The sequence below is a fragment of the Euleptes europaea genome, chromosome 17, assembly GCF_029931775.1.
Source record: "Euleptes europaea isolate rEulEur1 chromosome 17, rEulEur1.hap1, whole genome shotgun sequence".
Lineage (NCBI taxonomy): Eukaryota > Metazoa > Chordata > Lepidosauria > Squamata > Sphaerodactylidae > Euleptes > Euleptes europaea.
The window spans coordinates 49,013,663-49,036,476 of NC_079328.1; the positions used below are offsets into that span (position 1 = coordinate 49,013,663).

The window sequence follows — 22,814 nt, forward strand, 5'->3', positions numbered from 1 at the left end:
TGTATGACTTACAGTACAAACAAAAGTCAAGCCTAAAATAGGCTGCTAAAAACTGAGGGCAAAATCCTGCCAAATGTAAGCGCTTCTAAGTCTGATTGATTTCCATGTGCTTAGCAAAATAGTCAAGAGGACTCCCTGGACTACCCAGGGGCTCTCAGTGGGATGTTGGGGGTGGTGGCAACAGAGCCCCATCCATTCTGGCGAATAACCATGCCTGTAAATATAATTGAAGTGATGGAGAGAACCCATCTCTCTATAGCCTTCCAAGCCCACTAACCTCAATGGATTTAGTAGACTGTATCAGTGCCTGGGACTACATTGCCCCAGTGGCTGTGCTCACAATGAGAGTGGTTGAAGAGTGATAAAAAGACAGATTCCCTCCTGTTCCCACCCTCCTTCGACGCATACTTATGAATAAAACTGACACTTATATACATGGCCCATTTTTCTATCCTTTGCAGGTCCCCAAGGCGGATTATGATAACTTAAGCAAACAAACAAAAAATACAATAGAAAACGATACCTAGCTAAAAAGCAAAATATACTATGAAGAGTCTTCCACATCTTAAAACCACAGCTCTATCAATAAAACTTAAGAAACCCCAGGTCTAGAGTCTGTGCAGCAGCTAAAAGGGTACGTGATGTGCTTGCCTACCGGAGGTTCTCTCCAAAAGGATTGTCTTTGGATGCCCCTGCCGCATTAACAGGCACGGGGCCAGCAGAGGCCATTTCACTCTTGGGAGGGCATTCCACAATCATAGCCCCCTTTTTTGGGGGGGCTTCTTTTGTCTAACCTTGTACCATTCTTTAAAGGGAGGGGGGACACACTGAGAAGGATATCTGAAGATAGTGCCACAGTAGTTAGCTGGAGCAAAGTTGATTTTTCTAAACTTCTTTAGCATTTAGTGACTGAGGACGAAACTGGAGGGGTTGTGTCATCTATTGTGTGTGTGGTATCAGTTACCTGGCTTTCCTTGCTGTCAGAGGTTGGCGTTTGCAGCTAAAACCCATGTTATGAGCAGCAATTGGGTATTTTCCATCAGAAGAGTCTCTGTTGCAGTATTTTTGAAGAACCTCATAAATTGTCTGCTGTGAATCCCATAATATATACAGAGTGTAATTATAATGACAGTTTTGTCTTACATTGTTTTTCAGATTTAGATTTGCATGCATTGACAGCTCATTGCTGCTGCCTGATTCTGAATGATGACAGAACAGGACTTAGCTGATGTGGTTCAGATTGCTGTGGAGGACTTGAACCCGGATCACCCAGGTAAGTCGTTGGAGTGGCACATAGCAAGAGAAGTGTTAGAAACAGGAATATGTGCCATAGCTTTCTGATTGTCGCTGCCAGCTGTGTGTGTCTGTGTGGTACCAAGACAGAATGATAAGAAGTGGTCTAAAGAAGGTGCTTCCCTTCGAGCCAAATGAAAGCATTAGTCTGGTGAGGGCAAGAGAGCTCACAGCGGGTGTTGGCACCTTCTCCTCCCAGCCTCCGGTTGTGACTGCTTACAATACTGAAACAGGGCCCTCGAGGCTGTAGTGCTGGCAATTACGAGAAGTGCCGGGGGAAAGCAGTGACGGAAGGGGTGGGCCAGGCAAAGAGGTTCGGTTGGCTCAACGCAGCCCACCAGCTGTCCTGATGGAGGTCCATGTTTCTTCTCGAGCCTTCAGGCAGGAGGCAGTTCCGCTTACAGAAGTGCATGCTCCAGCTCTTCCTGGCAAGGGGTTCAGGCTCAGTTCTCTTTGTGGCTTCCATATCAGCCTTTGACATTTGATGGCATTTAATGAAGTACTGAGAATCGTTTGCTTTGTTTTTGTTTTTTTGCAGTTGTGTTGGAAAATCATGAAGTGACGGATGAAGATGTAGACCCGCCTTTAAAGCGCCCCCGGATAGAGATTAATTGCCAGGATCCCTCCATCAAGGTTGTGTTGATGACCCCCCCCCTTTCCTGGCATGCAGTTGGAGGGAAAGGAGTGCCTTTTCTTATAGTCTCTGGTCCTTCACACTATCCAATGCAGCCGCAAGGGACAGAGACTTCGGACGGCAAGGCTAAAGCTCAGTCGGCGCTATTCTGAGGGTTACATTAACTTGGACTTACAGTGCAATCCTAAAAGAACACTTTCCTGAGAGTAAGCCTCACTGAAGAGACCTGAGTGGGATTCTGAGGAGACCTGTTTAGGACTGCACTGTTAGTTTCCCTGAGTAATTTTTGTGTAACTTTTAACTAAAGTCCACCAGAGGGCACACAAGAAGTTTCTTAAAGTTCATCTAAATCAAAGCGGACTATAGGTTTGTTGTAAACGGGGGAATGGATGCTGATTCATAGTGTGATCCACAAGGAGTTTAAAAGACATACTCCTCGGGACCTTCCATTGTTTTGGGGAGCATTTATTCAGCGGAACTAGCAATTGTGCCAGTTTTCCAAAAGAAGGATATTTGGGCTTCTGGAATCTCTGGTTTGCAATGGGAGCCAATCATTTTGAATAAGGGCAAAGTCTTTGCATTCCAAACAGGTCCCGGGGGGGGGGGGGTTAGTCTTTTTGTCATATTTTAGCCCAATGATGCCCATTATTATGATAATGATGGTTACTGGTGGGGTGCATAACTGTTTTAAAATTTATCTTCTTTTTCATATCCATGGGTGGCACATTTTTATAAACGTCTTATTCTTAATGCCCACCCAAGGGATGACTAAGTGAAATAAACTAGAGCTTAGAAGTGACACCTTCTTTCCTACAGGTCTCACCTTACTAGGCTAAGCCTTGATAATACGGTGATGTTCTTATCAATTTTGCGAATGGTTGCATTTAGCAACTGGATAGCCAGATAGTGCTCCTTGGATACATATGGAATTTATCTGGACTTTGATATATATGTGTGTGTGTGTGTGTGTGTGTGTGTGTGGTGTTTGAAGATAAATTTGTAGGTTTTAAAAAAATCACTGACTTCCTTTGGCTGCCTTTTTCTTTTCAGTCGTTCCTGTATTCCATTAACCAAACGATCTGCCTGCGCCTGGATAGCATCGAGGCAAAGCTGCTGGCCCTTGAAGCCACTTGCAAGTCCCTGGAAGAGAAGCTGGACCTGGTCATGAACAAGCAGCACAGTCCCATCCAGGTCCCCATGGTGGCAGGCTCCCCGCTGGGGGCGACACAGACATGCAACAAAGTGAGATGGTAAGGCACAGACGTGTTGAGCAGTGCTTGCTTTCCGTTCACAGGATCTGCTTGGCATGACCTGGTTGGGCAGCGCTCTGGGTAGCTGTCAGGGGCTTGGTATGCAGTCTAGATTGACAAATGAACCAATATCTGAGGCAGTGGTGCTGCCAGCTATGTGGTGCTGCTTTTGGTTAGCCAGAGACTAAACATACCACCTTGGTTTGTGTATGACTTGGAACTGTTGCCATACAATGTCTTGGCTGGGGCCCATGTGCATAGGGAACGTTCCCTGTGGAACAACCTAACCCCTTTTTCCAAAGGGGGTGTCGTATTTTCCTCTTTCATCTGGTAGATGGATCGTTCCTTGGCCACTGAGACAGACTGGCTAGGATTTTACTTTGAATGATAAATTTAGCTCCCTAAATTCAACTTCTTAGCTTGCCTTTTTTGTTTTTAATTAAGTTGCCTTATGACTGAAGATGACTTTGAAAAGAGCCTTACCTTCAGTCATGCATATTGTAGTGCATCATTGGCAGAGATGATAGGGAGACAGACTGCACCTAATGTACAAAACAAAGGAAAAATCAGGATTAAAATGATCAGTGTGTGTTTGCTAAAGCCGTTCTCTGCCTGTTCCCACACATAATATGATGATATGTAAGTTCAGGTCCTCAGGCCTTAGTTGGGAAAGTTTCTGTAGCTAATAAATCTGATGCTCAAAGAGCTATTTTTTCCTCATGGAATAATCACATTTGCAATTTATTCTTGGTTACACTTTCATTTGAGTGCTTCATTCTCTCCTGTGCTTTAGTGTATTCCTAGTCTTTGTTTGTAGTCTTCAACCTTTAAAAAAAAATTCACTGGCAACTCTCTGTAAGTTTCTGGATATTTTTCTGGTATGTGATGCTAGAAAATGATCTCAGTATTGCAGGTGCCTTGGATACTTACAGAAAGAATCTATTTGCTTCTCGTCTTGTAATGTGAGGCTTCCACACCAGCGGTACAGAACGCCTTTTGTTGGCATACAAATCCGATCCTATCTGATTTGGCACCCAAATTTAGCTGTAATCCTCTTTTGGACAGTTTCTTCCCAACTCCTGCTCCTTTCGTGCCATTTTTCAGCATTTCTTTCCTGACTAACATTAGCACTCATATTTATCGTTGTCTGTATATTTTATGAAAGCACTAATCACATTCTTGCTGGGTTTTAGTGCATGCATTAAAATGCTAATGGATGTCATAGTACAGGCCATAGTGCAGGGTTACACACACACCCTTACAGTAATGTAAAATATCAAGCAAGTAGTCCTGCTTCCCTTCTCTGGAGAGTCGTCTTTCCACATGTTTTAGATTTTTGAGTGGTAAGCACCTCCAGTTTTTCACAAACAAAAAGCCATGGGAGTCATGCAGTTATATTACAAACCTCTGCTTCTACCAATGTGATTTTTGGCATGTTCTGGGAAACCTTTTTTCATAATTGAATATATTGAAGCTGAAGCATTCTGACAATTCGGTGGGGACTTTGCTCTTTTGGAATTAGAAATTTTGGAGTCTTTGTGACTACTGATAGGTGAATTCTAAATGTGCAAAGAGTTCTTCCAAGTGCATGTAGAATTTAGGTGACGTTATGTTCATGATCTGTAAGGAAGTTATTTATATGTTACCCATTTTCTTTGGAATGCAAGATCTTAAACCTTTTCTCCTTCTCAAGAGGCTCTTTGATGGAGATTTCTTGAGGCAACTAACCTGGCCAGGAACCTGTAACACCGATGCAATGAGTGTCATCCTCCACCAGTTTTTGCTAATTAGGGTCTAATGCTTCCTTGATGGATTTAGTGTGTGTCTTGAGGCTGCATTTTGCCTGTGAAGAATTGGGGGGCCCTTGTTAGGCTTTCCAAGGGACTTTAGCGATTTATCTCTCACCCAGGGAAATAATTTTATTGCAAATGTTTTTCCCCAGGTTGATAGAACTCAGTTTGAGATGAGATATGTTACAGCGAGGTGATGTACTGCTGTGCTCTGCTTTCTGCTGCCCTTAAATGCCTGCGGAATGAGCCTTGCTGTTTTATGGGTTCATCGTAAATATCATCTTGTTTAGTCAAGATGGAAGTCTTCCCTCTTCAAACAGAGGCTGTGCTGTAGGTGGGCAAGGAGAGCAGGCGGAGGCTGTTTTCACCTGCCTTACATTTAAAAGCCTTTAATTAGATTTGATGCGTTACTGTATTGTTTTAGCTCTCTGGGTGTAAGGCAAAACAGCTTGGGGATTTCCCCTTCTAACAGGCATTTCCTTTTGCAAAGAGCAGCAATATTAATCTTGCTAACTTTCTGAATGAAATATGAGCAATATGGATTGTTAGGGTTGCCAACCTCCAGGTGCTGGCTGGAGATCTCCTGGAAATACAACTGGGGGTAGGAGCCATTGAATTGATTTTCCATGTTCAGCACCTCTTCTCCCTATGGGATCGTTTCACTTTTCATCAAGTAAAATAATCATAAAATGCAAAGTCAAATAAGATTTTTAACCTCTTTAAGAATATGTTTATACGTAGTGACAAATTGTATTCAGGTGATTGGGGAAAAATGATATTTTCCTTCCTTTTTGGAAAAATATTATGGGTTGTTTCACTGGTGGACTGACAGGTGGCCAAATTGTTGCAAGGTTTTATCTAAAAAATCCACCGAGAGTGGATGTGAAGACTTTGGATGGATCTGAGTGTAAGATCATCCTGCTGGATTGAGTAGAAAGTCATAGGTAGTTTGAAAAATCAATCAGGGGAAACCCCCTTCCCCTGTCAGGCACGTGCTCATGCACTTTCTTTTCCAAACAATGTTTTATTATCCCATAAGTAAGGAAAATCGTAATAGTGATTTACGAAATAGATAAGACATGAAAATGTAGTTTTTGGCATTTTCTACCAAGCCAGGCCTTTGTGTCTCTTTGCAGATGCTCTGTTTGTTTTTGTTGCTAAGTTATTATAGTAGAATGAGAGAAATTTTAAAATTTGTGTTTTACCCTGGGGCCTTAAAGTAGAACTGCATGCCTTTATCCAGAGGTGCTTGTGTGCATGCATCTTGGAAGGGTAGCCATGTTACTCTTCTGCAGCAAAACCAACAAAGAGCTTTGGGGCATCTTAAAAACGAGCAAATGTGTCATGGTGTGATCTTTCGTAGCCACAGGCCTATTTTGGCAGGTAAAGTGTGCATTCTATAAACGTTTCAAAAACTTTATTCGGCTCTGCTCGTCTGTCAGTCTTACTTGTTCTCCCCACCACTTTGGCCCCGTGCCCCACTCTCTTGGATTTCCTGGCAGTCTGGCTCCACACTTATCTTACCCTTCAAGGAAATATGCTGACCACAGCTTCCAGGATGAAAACTGGCAATGGAGACCTTCTCTCTCTCCTTCACGACATCTGATATAATTGTATCATAACCTTTGTAGTTCTGTTGAAGGGCTATACGTTGTGAAGGTGGCACCCCAAGAAGCTCTGGAGCTCAAGGACCAGCACATTGGTCATGCTTCATGAACCAAGAACTGTGCAGTAGGCTTTGAGTCAGTTCACGGATGTCCTTCACACTGTCATACTGAATTAGGGCACCATGCTGTCACTTTGACCCTATGCCTGTTGGCCATGTGTTTTTTTAGGGTTTTGGGGGGAGGATTCCCCCCCTTCGTCTTAATCTCTACATGAATTAAGAACCAGGGGTTGTTAATCACTTTCTTGGGTGAGGTTAGAAAGGCAACACAGTTGAATCCACAATCTTTTAAGGCTTGCCAGCATATTTCTTCTAGTTGGAACAATTAAACTGTCAGCCTTTCTGTATTTGGATGATCTGTGTTGTGGTTAACAAAACGGAGTTCCAAGCTGTTTGTTAGGGACCCATTGCACAGCCATAACAGAGGGCCAGATTTGTGGCTGAACTTGGTGTCCACCTTGGCTGGGACATCTTCACCACTCAGCAAGCCAAGGAGTGCTGGATTCATTTGGTGAACGAGGGGTGCCAACTTCCAAAGTTTCATAGGCCCACCTATGACAACCACATTTCTTGAATGCTATCCACCAAATCTACATTATTCATGCAACTCAGTATCCAGATGGACTGCAGCAAACTCACTATTTAATGCCGCTCCCCCAAACCCACTTTTAGACACTTTTAGAGAGCCAGCGTGGTGTAGTGGTTAAGAGCGGTGGCTTGGAACAATGGACACTGATCTGGAGAACCAGGTTTGATTCCCCACTCCTCCACATGAACAGCGGACGCTAATCTGGTGAACCAGGTTGGTTTCCCCACTCCTACACATGAAGCCAGCTCGGTGACCTTGGGCTAGTCACACTCTCTCAGCCCCACCCACCTCACAGGGTGTATGTTGTGGGGAGGGGAAGGGAAGGTGATTGTAAGCTGGTTTGATTCTTCCTTAAGTGGTAGAGAAAGTCGGCATATAAAAACCAACTCTTCTTCTTCTTTTACTCAGCATGGAGCTGACTAGTTGCATAGATTTTTAAACATACGGTAATGAGTTGCAAAGTTCAAAACAATTGAGCTGGAGATTTGGATGTTCTGAGAAACAGTCACTCCACAAAATAATTGGGAAGCCGTGCTTTTGGCGTGGCAACAAGATACCCTTTCAACTGCCAGCTTTATCAAGTGTGCACAACGGTGCCTTCTTGTGTGTGGAGCTCATAATCTCGGACTCCTTGGAGACTTTCTGTCTGGCTAGGTGATGTGCTGGACAAGTGTTTGGGTTCAGAGTCAGCCGTGACATTACTAGGAGCCCTTCGCAAACTGCGGCCTCCTAACCACGGTTGCCCAGTCACCAGCCTGTGAACATTGATGGCCTACCTCCCAGTGTCGTTATGAAGATGCTCAGAGGTATTCCTTATAAAGTTATTTGGCTTTTTTGCGCTTGGATAGTTTCATTTTAGTCATTGCTGTTTAGAAAAGGGCTTATTTTAACTCAAGAAACTAAGTGTGTGGGGGAATCAAAGGTTCATAATCGGAATTTGCTGTCTGCAACAAACTGTAACCTTGGTTTGTGTGTTTGTGTAGGTGTGGCTGCATGACAGGAAGGGTGGCTTGTTCTCTAGCCCATTAAGATCCACTAGATTTGGGCGTGCGCGGCTTTGATTAATGGGATATGCTGCAGGCTGTATCTTTGGCCATTCTGTTTGGAATGCTTTTTGGCTCCGGATTCTCTCCCTCTCGCCCCCCCTCCTGAATTGTCCTTCCAGAACGACTCTGATCTTTTGTGATGTATGTTGTAGTGGCAGAAAGTGTTTAAAAACAGAGTTTAAAAATGAGTTTCAGAAAATGGAATTCCTTTAGAGTTGTAATTCAATGATGAAAGTGAGAGAGAAAGAATTGTCAGAGAAACTGCTGTCTCTGGGGCCCTTTGGAAGGTAATGTGCAGCAAGAAATGTGAACCCTGAAATAAGCGAGAGCACAGAATCCTCAGGGGAAGGTAATTAAACTGTAAATATATACCTTTGCCATCAACACCGATGGAGTTAGCTAGGCTGCCTGCGAGCTGTAAGTGTTCGGTGAGCAGCCTTTCCCCCACTCATTATGTTTGAATTATAAAGATGTCCATTGATTGTAATAAACTATCCCGCAGGCCTTGCCAAGTGGTTTCAAAACGGAAAATAGTTTGTCAGTTTTAATCACAGAACTTTGATCGCTTAGTCTCCGGGGTACGTAGTAGTCCTTTCTTTTTCGTACGCTTAGAGTAGCAGATGTGGTAACACTCTGGAAAATGCACTTGGCTTTCAAAGTCGGTTTATAGCAGAATTCCCCACACCAGACCCCAAACATGCAGATGAAGGCAGCCGGGGACATTCAGGGCAAGCTAGGAGCCCACCCCCTTCCTTGCTGTATCAGCATAGCTGGTTATTCTCACTGACAGGGAATGTGCAGTTAAGGAATAAGTCCAAGTGAATAATAACAGCTAGTCTGATATACTCAGTGCATCCATGCTCCTTGCCCTGTGTTTGTTACTGTTTTATAGGTTCTTGATGCATATTTTAGTTTTGGTTTTAATTGTGTTTATGGTATTTTTTGTCATGTTTTGTTTTAACTGTTAGCTGCCTTGGTGGCTCTGATTGGGCAGAAAGGTGGCATACAAATTTTGTAAGTAAGTAAATAAATAACATAGCCTAGTCATGCACTAGCAGAGTTCTTGTAAGTAACCTGGGAAGGGAAATCACTGGTAGTTCTCATTTTGCATGTCGGGAACTGACCCTGAGAACAATTTGGCCAAGAAAACATTTGGCCAGTACTTTTATGTTGCTGTTTGTTTTTACTTGTAAACCACCTTGAGTGGGTCTCTGTATAGGTGGCCATATGCATTCCCTAAACAGAACCAATAAGGTAGGCCAGTCCCCCAAGCAGGGTTCATGAGTGAAGATAGAGATCTTGAGAAAACATGGGAGAGGACTGTTTGGGGGGTAGCTTTCCCTGGAATTGCACATTGTATAATTTTTATACGCAGAGGTGATGGAGGAACCATGGTGAGCCTTGGGAAAACCAGTTCTTCTTATGATGGTGTCAGGTTTCACTAGGTCAGTTGAGATATTAAAATTACATTTAGCGCCAGTGTAGCTGGGAAGGGGGAAGTGGAACTCAATAATTCATGCAAATACATTGCAGGATTACGTTTGTCAAACTTTCATAAACTAAGTGAGTATCTGAAATGAGGTCCCATGGTATTTCCTAAGCCATTAGCTGTGGTTTCTTATAAGCTTTTTGTTCTTAATCATTGAAGTCTTCAGCTGACGGGTGGGGTTGTCAGGCGATTGATAGACAAACAATATGATCAAACGGAATTTGCAGGTTTTTACGTGTGTCTTGAGGAGGGCTAAAGTAAGTGCATTTGAATTTTTAATCATGTCTCTCAAGGCAAAAACACTAAAAAGTTTCACAAAATATTGCTGTCAAATATCTTATACAATCTTTAAATCTCTGCAAACCAAAGATAGTGCGATAACAGCCAATGTGTTTTAATGGTGCCGTTGAAGGACTGTGTTTCATTCTAAATAGTCTGAAACAAACCAATTGTAAAGTGGGAGCAGTGGGGTGGTTAGGAGGATTTACTTCTGAATTTGTACGACTGTAGTCCTAAACAGATTCTTTTGGAAGACTGATGGACACCTTGCCCTCTTGATAAGGAACATGTATGGGGTTGAGTCCCCCTCTGTTTGTTTTGAAGTCCCAAAGGAGGGAACAGGCTTCTATCAGGGCAGGTAGAGGGGACTGGAAAGGTGCTCCCTAGAGAGGTGGAGAAGTCACTACTCAACCAAGAAGGTAGTTGTGTTGGTTTGTGGCCTTTCTCAATCTGTCCTCTGGTATTTTAAAGGTGTGGGACCCCTTTTGTACAAGCCACATGGACCATTTCAGTGGATTCTGTGTCTAGAGAAGTTCATTGTGGGTTGCCATTCAGCTGGACTGACAACTGTTGTCAAGGGCAGAAACCGTTTTCGGAACTGATCAGTGGATAGTATTTCTGGAGGACTTAGTAAACCTTTAGAAGACCTTGCTGTCACACACAAAGAGCAGAATTACGTTTCCCTGCATTTGGGGTGCAACAAACAGAAGCAGAAAAGCATTGTCTATACTGCTGAACCTTTGGCATGGAGTACTTAGTCTTTGCACGGGGGGATTGCACTGAAAATCCAAGCTTCAAAAGCCGCTATCCTTTTAGTGTGATTATAAACCGGGGTGCCTGACACTCAAGGGACTGTGGCTCAGTGGTGGAGCATCTGCTTGGCATGCAGAAGGTCCCAGGTTCAGTCCCGGACATCTCCAGTTAAAGGAACTAGGCAAGTAGGTGATGTGAAAGATCTCAGCCTGAGACCCTGGAGAGCCGCTGCCGGTCTGAGTAGACAATACTGACTTTGACGGACCAAGGGTCTGATTCAATATAAGGCAGCTTCATGTGTTCAAACCATGAAGGAGAATTTGTGACTGAAAGGATGGACATGGAGGGATGCATGAACACATATACAGAAGTTAATGAGGCACTCCAGCTGATTCTTGAGTATGTAGCGTCTGTCCTCCATTCAAAGTGTCTGTCAGAAAAGAATGTCCCTGGCTACAATATCAATCTCCATATGTTTTAAATAGGTTAATTTTAGTGTACAAAGCTCTTAAGGGTATTTTATTTGGTTTAGCTTATTTGGGAGAAATTAAGCAGAACTCGAAGTGGGCTGGGCCCATTTCCAACAAAGAAAGTTTTGTTAAAGTGTCTGTGAGCCCATCTTCCGCATGTCTTGTTGGGTTCCAGGTGTCTTCATCTGTTCCTCACATTTGAAAAAGCTGTGACTGCTTTCTGGTCATAGTGGGTGGGTACCATTTATCTTAAGGCTCGTAACCTGCTCTCTATCCTGGTGAAAGCCGGGCCATAGGAGATGCTGGACTGGTTTGTGGAGTAGTGGAGCAGGAGGGAGATAATTGTTTGTACCATTTATTGGGTGGGGTTTGAAGTATAGAAATAATCCCAGGGCAAGGGTGAAGGCGTCGAAGGGGAGGGTCTGTGACTCAGGTTCAATCCTAGCATCTCTGGTTAAAAGATTCAGGCAGTACGTGATGGGAAAGACCTCTGCCGGAGACCCTGAAGAGCCACTGCCAGTCTGAGTAGACAAGACTCACCTGGATAGACCAACAGTCTGATGCTGTATGAAGCTGTTTGATGAATTCCTGGCCAGATGGAAGAGAGAAATATAGGCTGTTCCACTGGGGACAGTGGAGGGGGAGTCCCTCAGGACCTCACCCCAAAGTAAGCGTGCTGCTGCCAGTGGTGGCTGAAGAAGGAACTTGGAAGAGATTGTTCCTTCAAGAGCTGAGCAGGAGACCAGGCTTCAGGCAAGGGAGGAAGCAGGCGAGCTCGATTAATGAAAGTGGGCATCTTTGTTTTGAGTTGAGACACTAGCATCTGAGCTCTGACAAAGGGAGCTTACTTTGTTAAGAGGGAGACTCCACCTATGTCTGCAGATGGCATTCCCCAGAAGGAAAGAGGCCCCGACCAAAGGAGCTTCCCAAAACCCCTTGGGAGAAGTAATGCTTCTTGACATTCGGTAATGTGCCTTGAGCTAAGTTGTAAATCTTAATAAAGAAGAAGAGTTGGTTTTTATATGCTGACTTTCTCTACCACTTAAGGGAGAATCAAACCTGCTTACAATCACCTTCCCTTCCCCTCCCTACAACAGACACTCTGTGAGTTGGGTGGGGCTGAGAGAGCTCTAAGAGAGCTGTGACTAGCCCAAGGTCACCCAGCTGGCTTCGTGTGTAGGAGTGGGGGAAACAAATCCAGTCCACCAGATTAGCCTCTGCCGCTCATGTGGAGGAGCGGGGAATCAAACCCAGTTCTCCAGATCAGACTCCACCGCTCCAAACCACCACCCTTAACCACTATACCTCCTGGCAAAATTGTGCAAAATAACATTTAGTTGTAGCAATATTATCTTGCTTAATCTTAAAAGATTTTCAAGAAGTTTTTCTATAGCAGGAATAGAAAAGGGAGAAGAAGGGCCTGGAATGGTGGTGGAGGACGCCTGGTTTTCAGGGGTGGAGGCTGGAGAGGGGAAGCTCAAGGAGCAATGCAGGGAACTGAAGCCCCACACCCCCTCCACAGCTTGGCTCCTTAGGCATCCTTGTGGTCATAAAACGCGCCTTGCTTCAAAAGGGGCCAACCGGGCGGCCTCCGACCGCTGGCTCTCCTCACCAGCGAGGTTGGCCAGCCTGCTTGCCTCTATCCGGCAGCTCTGTAGCTTGAGGAGAAGCAAGGCCAGCGGGTTCTTTGGAGACGTTTAATTATTACAGTCTTCCAGTGGCGTTTAAAAATAACAGTCCCAATTCTTTTTTTTTCTTTTAAGTATGAGCGAGCTGTTTTTGCTGACATCCAGGTACTGTAAACCTCGAGCAGCAGCAAAGCTCTGTGAGTCGTGGAAGCCTCGGTTCAAGCTGCTTGCAGTTGGACGTGCCCTTTTTATCAATGGTTGCCGTGGGTAATGCCTCTTGTCCAATGGCCTCCCCCAGAGCGGAAGAAACCACAGCAGACTTTGTTTAAATAGGTTTTCCTTCTTGGCTGGCGAAGCATGGCTTGCGACCAGTAAAGCCTCTCTGTGAGCGCGTCTGCCTGTGCAGGCTGAGGGGCTCTTTTAAAAACTGGGTTTGAAGGGGTGAAAACCCTGAATGCAGCGTCTTCCGTACTTCAGCAAAAGGCCTGGTTCTTCCTGCATAGCTCAGCTGGAAGGATTTTTTTCATGCTTAGAATGCTCTTGCTGTTTTAATAAACACTGTTTTGTTGTTGTTGTTTGTTTGTTTTCTTGTTCAATTTGCAAATTAACCACAGCTTCATAAATCTTCGAAGTCCTTGAGTCACGTTTGGAGGATGGCTGGTATGTTTTGGCTCCTGCTGGTCAAGGCTGTGATGACAAAAGTCATTTTAGAATGTCTGGCTTGCGATGCTCCAGATGTTCGTTACCTCGGAGCCGTTACAGTTTCATGGGTGGTGGGACGGTGTTTGCCTGTGTGCCACTCTTCTGTGACCATGGAGGTTCTTTTGACGCGCAACTCCTTGAAAGGTTTTCCATGCACACTCCAGATCCAGCCTTGCTGTTTTCTCCTTTTAAAGGGTTTTTTTTCTTTTTTGGTCGTCAATTCACAGCTGACTTATGGTCACCCTGTAGGGTTTTCAAGGTAAGAGATACTTTGATGTGGTCACGATGGAGGTCTTCCATCCAAATACTAGCCAGGGTCAAGGCTGAGAATGAGTGACTGGCCCAAGGTCACCTAGCAAGCTTCCATGTCGCCAGCGGAGATTTGAACCTTGAGTTCCCCAGGTTGTATTCCAACACCTTAACCACTATGCCACGCTGGCTCTCCTAAAGGAGCTTAATAAAAGCTTAATTTCTGTAAGTTGTTTTGGTAGACCATTTTTTTTGAAAAGTATTATAAAAGATAATAAATTACTCCCGTGCTCCCACACACACATCTGCTCCTTCATCTCATTCTGCTGTGTTTGCGGATACGGTCTTGCAAAAAGAAATAAAGCTGGCATTATACTAGCCCTTTAGACCCAGTTGAGTTGACTGACATTCTTCCATATTGAACAGAAACGTCACACCACAAAGTGATACATATGTTGAGAAACCTATTAATTGGGTTGAGTTAGCAGGGCACAGTGTAAGGGCGATGACACAGTCTGTCCCTTGAATCTCTGAAATGTGGATAAGTAAGCTCTTGAAAACAACACACTTTTCAAGTGTGTGTAAGGAAAGGCGCCTGTTCAGCATTTTGCATTCTTGAGGCAAGGGCATATAGCCGTGTTGGCGAACCTATGGCACGGGTGCCACTTCCGGCACGCATAGCCCTTTCTGCCGGCACGCACGGTTCCTCCAAGCCGCTGGCCTTTCCGGCTCTGCCCCACCCCGGATGGGGGAGGCTGTAGCCCAGGGATGGGGAACCTCCGACATCATTGGCGGTGGCCCCAGGACTCTCCCACAGAAGCTGCCGCCATTGCCGCCGCTGGAGCGTGCGCGGCCAGCCAGACGGGTGGGAGAGTGGGGAACAGAAGCCGAGCGCTCACACTCGGCATGGCCAGCGGCTTCTCCGGCGCCCTCTGGGCCTGTCGGGCGGAGGGCATGGCTGGTCAGTGGGTGCGAAGGAGGCGCCCTCTGCCCCACCCTGCTCGCCTCTCACAAGCCTGCCGCCGCGCCCCACCGAGTGGCAAATCCAAGGCAAAACCTCCCATGCATAAATGGCCTCTTTCTTTTTCTGTCTCCCTCTGTCCTTTTCTTTCTCTCCCTTGCTCCATTTCTTTCTCCCTTTCTCTCTCTTTTTCTTTCTTTCTCTCTCTCCCTCCCTTCCTTCTCTTTCCCCCTCCCTTCCCTTCTTTCCTTCCTTCCTTCCTTCTTTCCCTCCAGCGGCTTCACCGGCGCCTTCTGGGTCTGTGCGGGCGGAGGGGCGTGCAGTCCTATTCCACAAGCTATCCTCCAGTGCCCACAAGCTATCCTCCAAACACCTTTCCATTTGTCTTGATATGTAGAGAGAAAACACTAAGGAACTAGTTGCCAATCTCCAGGTACTAGCTGGAGATCTGCTATTACAGGTGATCTCCAACCAATAGAGATCAGTTCCCCTGGAAAAAATTGCCACTTTGGCAATTGGATTCTATGGCACTGAAGTCCTTCCCCAAACCCCGCCCTCCTCAGGCGCCACCCCAAAAACCTCCCACTCATGGCGAAGAGGAACTTGGCAACCCTAGCCTCTCCCTCTGGGCCCCCTCTGGGGGTGGTATTCAGGTTACATTGCCGCATTGGCACTCGGCGATAAATAAGTGGGTTTTTGGTTGCAGTTTGGGCACTCGGTCTCTAAAAGGTTCGCCATCACTGGCATATAGGATTGTATTCATAAAGCCAGAACAAAGAATCTGTTTCAAGCCAGATCCTGGAAGTCTCTCTACCCTCCCTCGCCTCTTTCACCCGGTGGAGTATTTCTATAAATAGCCCTCCTGGTCTAAGTCTTGCCCAGAACGTTCCTGTGTGAGTTTTCCATAGCTAATTTCCATCCATCTGGCAGAACTCCTTTGATCATTTACCTTGTGGGAGGTGAAATGTCATTTTGGTTTCTCTGGTTTTGTATTTTTTTCTTTCCCTTCCTCTCCAAATTAGTACAGCCATCTTGAGAAGGAAGAGGAGGAAAGTTAAGGCAGCCTTGCCAAAAGTTCTTGTCTTTTATTGGCTGCTGTCTGGGTGATTGACAGATTCTTGGCCAAGAAAAGCTAAAAGCTAATGGTGATGGATATAAGTCTCACACACACAGTTTCCGTGTTAAAAAACACCTCTGGCTAGCTTATTGGTGAAGACCTCCCTTTCCACTTTCAAAACAAAGCCCATTATATGAGTGCTTGAAAAATCCAAAACCTGTAATTTTATTAATGGCTTGAAGTAAGTGTTCAGGTATGCCATATATCATTGTCCTAATAAACTTGTTTTATTTTCTGTTTTTTCCCCATACTGAGACACAGACAACATAGCTAATAAAAAAATTGTTTGTGGTTGGCATTCCTTGAATAAACAGAGTGTTCTGATATTTTAGTACTCCAGGGGATTGGAGTAATGGAAAAAGGGCTCTGAATACAGCCTTATCCAAACGTTGCATTTGCTTCTGACCTTTCTCAAATTCCTAAGTCATTTTGATGAAGCTGAACTGGCAGCTACGGAAGCAAGAACCTTCATATTTTGGAGTCTAGACAGACAGCAGTGATACCGGTTAATGCTGGTTAGCTCAATGGGAAGTTTTCTGGTTGACCTTAATGTGTGACAGCGGAATCTCCCTTTTCATTGGAATGTACTTAAGAGAAATAAATGAGTCCTACACCTTCTGTGTAACTGCCCTTTGTCTTGCCAGTGGAAATGGGCTGACTTGTTGGCTTGATCATATATCTGCTTATGGCCTGCTTAGGCCTCAAGGGCAGTGCCCCAGAACTATCCATCTGACTAAGGCTGTTTCCACATATAGTTGTGTGGAGTGATGTGACAGTCAGTGTGCCAAAATGGAGGAAGAACTGAGGCCAGACCTGGGAGTCCTGAGGTTCAAATCCCCAGCTGTGCCATGAACCTCACTGGTGACTTTTGGGGGCAGTCGCTCTCTCTGACCCGAACATACCTCTCAGGATCGTTGTGAGGATAAAGAGGAGGAGGGCAGCAACTTGCGTGAGCCACCCTAAGCTCCTTGGAGAAAACATGATATTAAAAATGTGGTCCGTTAAATGTCAGGCATATACAGCAATTTTCTTTATGGTTCTTAATTATGTCGCAGACTTTGTCTTAATAGGAAGATTCTTGGTTAGTGCAGAAAAGACAGTTACTGGAGGAGTCTTATTGTTGTTTGAGTGTGTCCCTGGCAATGTGCGGGTCACAGAAAGAAGGCCGTGCATTTGAGTTCTGTCATTTGGTCAAAGCCTCAGTGCTTATCAGATATTGTGATGATACATCCCGAAATGGGAATTGTAACTAGAACTGTCTAGCTAGCAAATCTTGCGAGTTCAGTCTTAAACAACTGATACACAGATCCAGCAGATAAAGTTGTTGCAGTTATGAAAGAGAAGATATCAGTCCCTGTGAAATGCACACATTGATTTCATTGCCCGCAACTTACTTTGCCCCTTCCCCAGATGTTTTACTCTGAGCTTTTATTTAGGGCCCATCTCCCGACTCTACCTCTGACCAAAGTGAAACCGTCTCATCTTGTGCTCTCCTCAATTTCTGCTCCTGAGAGTCTGAAAAAGGGATGGGAGTACAGATGCGGCTGGCCTTCAAGATCTGCTTTGTGATGGGTCAGGGAATGATTCTATTTGGTAATGAATTAAGCAGACTTTACCACATCCCATTATTTGAGTGCCCTTAACAGACCATGGGATTAAGCAATTAGGGTCTTCTGTCTGAACCTTCTCTTTTGTGAGCCAACCCCTTTCAGCCTACACATTGCCATATCTTTTGCCTAGCTTCTCCGCGTACATCGCCAGAGAGCATTATTCAGGAAGTCCCATTTCACCCAAAAAGAATTTCCCTCCCAAGCGTGTTAATGAGCCCAGCGCAGGCGGCATCAATGGCCACATTGAACAGTTTGTCAGCTCCTGGGGCTTCCGTACCAGCTCGAGTCTTGGCACCTCTGCGTGTTCGAGTGGAGCCGTGAGCAAAGCATCCTGCACGTCTCTCCAGTCTCAGAGAAGTTCTTTTTTGCAAGAGATTTTGCTGAGCGGGGTGAGGAAACGTGCGGCCTAATTCAGTGTCACTTTGGGAAAGGGCAAAAGTTAAAATTTAAAAAAAGCACAGGCTGGGCGAAACCAGATTCTCCGCAGTGCGGAGTATCCATAACCCCTTGTGCTAGTTAAATTAATTACTAATGGCTTATATCAGGGCATTTCCTCTCCTTTCATTTTTAAGTTGTTTTAAGTTAATTAAATGCCATCAGGCACACTTTAAAATGGCCCACAAAAATGAATTAGTTCTTTTTAAAAAAAAAAATAAGAACTTTTCCATTTTATATCAATTTTCATTTTTAAGATTTCCTATTCAAAGGAAACTAAAGAGAGAGCAGAAGCCTGAGGTCTCCATAAATGGAAGCTTAATTTTATTGCATTTATCTCTATGGCTGCAATTAATTATTCAGAGTGTTCATTAAAAATTACAGTCTTGGTAAGTGACACTTCTTAAACGGGCATTCTGAGTTTATTGAAATTGAAGGATGTGATGATAAAGGATTGGATGTCCAAAGGAGTGGTCGTAAAGTATCTCAAAGGAGCTTCAAAATGTCATTTAAAACTTGCAAGTGGAATTGTAGAGTACCTGAAAAGTTTTTTGGGGGGGCTGTGAAGCAAAGCAGATAGGTCTGGCCTTGGGTGGGGTTCTTTCCACCCACTGGAATCAGGAAACATGAGGTGGACATTCAAAGTGTGAATGTGACTTTATGTTCTCTGTTGCCACCTTTTATTTTGCCCTGCCTCTCAGATGGCAAAAACTGTGTGCTAAAGTAACACACGGTTCATCACTATGCAACTCTCACAGATTCTGTGGACTCTATACCACTGTATATAGTTTGTATTGTCTGTTGCTGTAAGTTGGCTGTGGCTTCCTTTATTGAGTCTTTATTGAGTCAATCCATCTCTTGTTGGGTCTTCCTCTTTTCCTGCTGCCCTCAACTTTCTTAGCATGACTGTCTTTTCCAGTGACTGTTGTCGTCTCACGACGTGACCAAAATACGATAGCCTCAGTTTAGTCATTTTAGCTTCTAGGGTCAGTTCAGGCTTGATTTGATCTATAACCCACTGATTTGTTTTTTTGGCAGTTCACGGGATTGCATTGTAAGGCACCTTCAAATTTAACAAAAATGCCAAAGCATAATTTCATATGCTAACATTTCATGTTCTTAAAAGCACTAAGATGAGTTTGGGGTTGAAAGGAAAGCATGTATTTCAACTTCTCCCAACATTTCTGTGTTTTTTTTCCTGGTGGGGGACCAGGGAAAACCCTGTTTTTTCCATGTCTTCAATTTTTTTCGCCATTTTACATCTTTTGCATTGGTAGGGTTGCCAGGTCCCTCTTCGCCACTGGTGGGAGATTTTTGGGGCGGAGCCTGAGGAGGGCGGGGTTTGGGGAGGGGAGGGACTTCAACGCCATAGAGTTCAATTGCCAAAGCGGCCATTTTTCTCCAGGTGATCTGATCTCTATCAGCTGGAGATCAGTTGAATTAGCAGATCTCCTGCTGCTACCTGGCAGTTGGAAACCCTATGCATTGGTGAAGGCGAACATTATAGTTGGCTCTTTCTCCCTGCCGTTTCTTCTGGTTAGCTCCACAAATTGAGGTCCCCAGTTGAATGGGGGGGGGTATCTATTGGTCATGTAACTTCCCACATAGTAACTTGTGCCATTCTTGGTTGTTAAGGGTTTGCAGACTCTCTTTTTCCCTGTGTATACTTTGCATTGATAAAATACTGAATAATTGTGTCAGAGGTCAGAGGGCATTACATAATTCCACTGAAGCAGTCCTCCCTTTGAAAGAATTATGAGTTCTAGGAATAGTACAGAGATCAAAATATGATGGACTATAAGCGTTAACATTTGGTACATGGTAAACAGCCTTGAAACCAGGGAAGGGGGAAGGAGGGAGAAACGAAACACATCCAAGTTTCACATAAGTTGCTGTGCTTTTTATGGAAGCGCTCATTAAAATACCAGGCGGTAGTTTAACAATTGACTGCAGAGCATTTGCTCCCTTTCATTCTGCTTTATTTCTTCTCTGTTTGTTGTGTCTTCACAGTGTCGTCCCTCAGACCACAGTAATACTTAACAACGATCGTCAGAATTCCATTGTAGCCAAGATGGTGGGGCAAGAAGAGCCCTTGAACAGAGCAGCAGATTCACTGGAGAATATCCTGAGCAAGTCAGTTACTATCTCCGTGGAAATCTCCCCCACCCCTCTAATGCTGCACTGTTTCCAACAGGAAAGCAGTTCCTGATTCTGTACAAAAAATGACCCAAAGTTCTGAGCAACTGCAGAGATTCTTAATAATGGGGGAAAGGGACAGAATCATTTCTAGGACCTGAAACCTTGATACAACAGACTTTCATACCTTGGGCAGACACTTGCACGTCAGCTCCATTAAGTCATCTTAGCAGCTTTCCCTGATGTTGGTTTACTTAGCATTGGCCTTGGATTGATATATGAAAGTGGCTGCAGTTGAGGTTTGTGGAGATGCAGAGAAAACGTCCCAGTCTCCGTGGAGAGCTGAGGCAGGCATGTGTCTTCCATGTTCCCAAATATACCACTTTCCAGCTGTTCCCAAGACTGACGGTTTTCATATACATAGTTATTGCTGAAGCCTTGTCTGTAATATATTGGTATATTTTATGCTGTTAACACTTTAACTATTTTATGCTGTTAACACTCAGGTCGTTTATGCATGGGAGCTTTAGCTGAGGTTTGTTGCTTGCTGGACCCACACTTTCCTGTTGGGAAACTATGCACCAGCAGCCTCCAAGCTCAAATCAAAAAGCATGTGAATCCTTGCCCCTTGAAATGCTGCTTTGTAATTGGCTGTAGTGAGAGAAAAGTCCCCTCCCCCTGAAACCAAATTGCCACATAAAAAAGCATTTTAAGAACAAAAACAAAAAAATGAGGTATCTGAAAGGAAGGGGTGGGGCGGGGGAGAGAAATCTAACCCTCATTTTTAAAAGCCTTTCTTCTGGTCAGAAAGAACTCTGAGGAAGAAGGAAGTATTTGAACCCATACCCCTTGACATGGTGCTTTGTAATTGGCTGTAGTGCTGCCTGTGAGAGAAACCAAGCTTCCGTGTCCCACACTTTGCCTTATGCATGGGGATTGTACCCAGGCTGAGCTCAGGGGAGCTGGAAGAATCAGGTTAATAAAGGAACGGGAAGTCCCGGGATTTGTGAGGGCTGGCCGCAAGGTCATCTCTAATGGACGGAAAACTCATGCATAACTCCAAGGAACAACTGAGACAGACTGGGGGCAAACGTGAGTGAAAGTACCCATATATAAACGACCTAACTCTGATGCAGTCAGCTAGATATGATGTGTCTGATGGAGCTTTGACTCTCAAAAGTTATACCCCAAAATTCTTGTTGGTCTCTAAGGTGCTACTGGACTTCTATCTAGCTGTTCTACTGAAGACCAACAGGGCTATTCTCTGAAACTTAAGCAATCAGTGATTTAGCAAAGCTTAATGTTGTATAGCCCCCCCACTGAAATTGTCAACCTTGTATGACTGTGATTTTCCCAAATTGTGTGAATTCCTCCTTTCTTTCCCAGTGCTGTTCCTGGTCGTAGACAGAACACGATTGTAGTGAAGGTCCCGGGGCATGAAGACAGTCACAACGAAGATGGGGAGAGCGGCTCTGAAGCCAGTGACTCAGTCTCCAACAGCGGCCAGTTAGGAAGCCAGAGTATTGGAAACAACGTTACCCTTATTACACTGAACTCCGAAGGTAGGTGGAACGCAATTTAAGGTCTTGGGCCAAGTTAGGGTTGGCCTGGGTGCTGGAACCGCAGTAGGGGGGAAAGCACAACACCTCTGTGATGCCTTTGTTCATCAAGTTAATGGGACAGCCCTGAAGTGGACTCTGTGGCTGTTTTGGGAATGGTCCTCTGGGGAAGGTATAGCGTTGCTTTGTCTCAAGGAACAGCAAACTGCAAGCCTTGGGGTGGTTTGTAAAATGGGGGCAGGGGTTAATGTCACTAGAACACAGTGTACTATAATTTTTAATGCAGCAGATGGTATGAGAAACACAGCACATTAAGCAACATCAACGCGCAAATAAATGGCCCATCTTTCTTTCATTAGTTGCTCTTATTGGTGCAAACAGAATTGACATTCCTGGGGTGTATCCAGAACGGGGTAATTTTTTTCAAGAGACCCCAGTGGTCGAATAGATCGAAAGCACTTGATTTAAAATTTTTTAAAATGAATAAGGCTTTCGGAACTGCTTCTCAATGCTGCAGTCGTGCCTCAGAGCTGAAACGCGGCTCTGTGGAAGCAGCATGATGTACCAGCACACTGCCTTCTGCAAGCCATTATGTCCTTCTGTTAACGTGGAACTCTTCTGAAAGTAAACAATTACTTTGGCAATTCTAAACATTTTTTTAAAAAAACAGGAAATTCCCATCAAAAATGTATTGTTTACAAGATAGCCTTGTCAGCAATTTCTCAGTTTCCAAAGACTGCTGTGTTCTGCTCCTCAAATCTCAGAAAATGAGCAATACTGGAATGCAGCCATTTTCAATGTGTCTCTAATAATCTCAATTTAGCGTGCTGTGTGTGTAGCAACCGCACTCAGAACAGAATGAAAATGTTATACAACTATCAGCCCAGCCTCACATGTGGCAAAGAATGTGCCATGCGCTGAGGGAGGGGGCCCAAGGGCTCGGTCCTCATTGCCAACCTGGGCCTGGGCAGGCAGACTGCGGGCAGATGCACCAAGCCATAATGGTCTTCAAGACACACGCACATCAATCCCTCCATAGAGAAAACTTGATTTCTGGGTAAAGGAAATGTGCTGGAGCCACAAAACAGTCCAGTTAAGGGACAAGAGCTGGATGTTTCAAGCTTCTAGAGGAAAGCTTGAAAAGAGCTCAGGTCTGTT

At 44.6% G+C, this 22,814-nt stretch overlaps 1 protein-coding gene across 2 annotated transcripts in view; it reads left to right on the forward strand.

The window, feature by feature from the left end:
• BANP (BTG3 associated nuclear protein) overlaps positions 1-22,814 on the forward strand; it is a 173,187-nt gene that overhangs the window by 12,104 nt on the left and 138,269 nt on the right. For both annotated transcript variants that reach the window (XM_056862210.1, XM_056862211.1), the window contains exons 2-6: positions 1,156-1,273; positions 1,832-1,926; positions 2,978-3,177; positions 19,972-20,094; positions 21,484-21,659. In XM_056862210.1, the coding sequence (XP_056718188.1) occupies positions 1,204-1,273; positions 1,832-1,926; positions 2,978-3,177; positions 19,972-20,094; positions 21,484-21,659 (664 nt within the window). In that variant the 5' untranslated portion in view covers positions 1,156-1,203. The remainder of the gene's footprint in view (positions 1-1,155; positions 1,274-1,831; positions 1,927-2,977; positions 3,178-19,971; positions 20,095-21,483; positions 21,660-22,814) is intronic.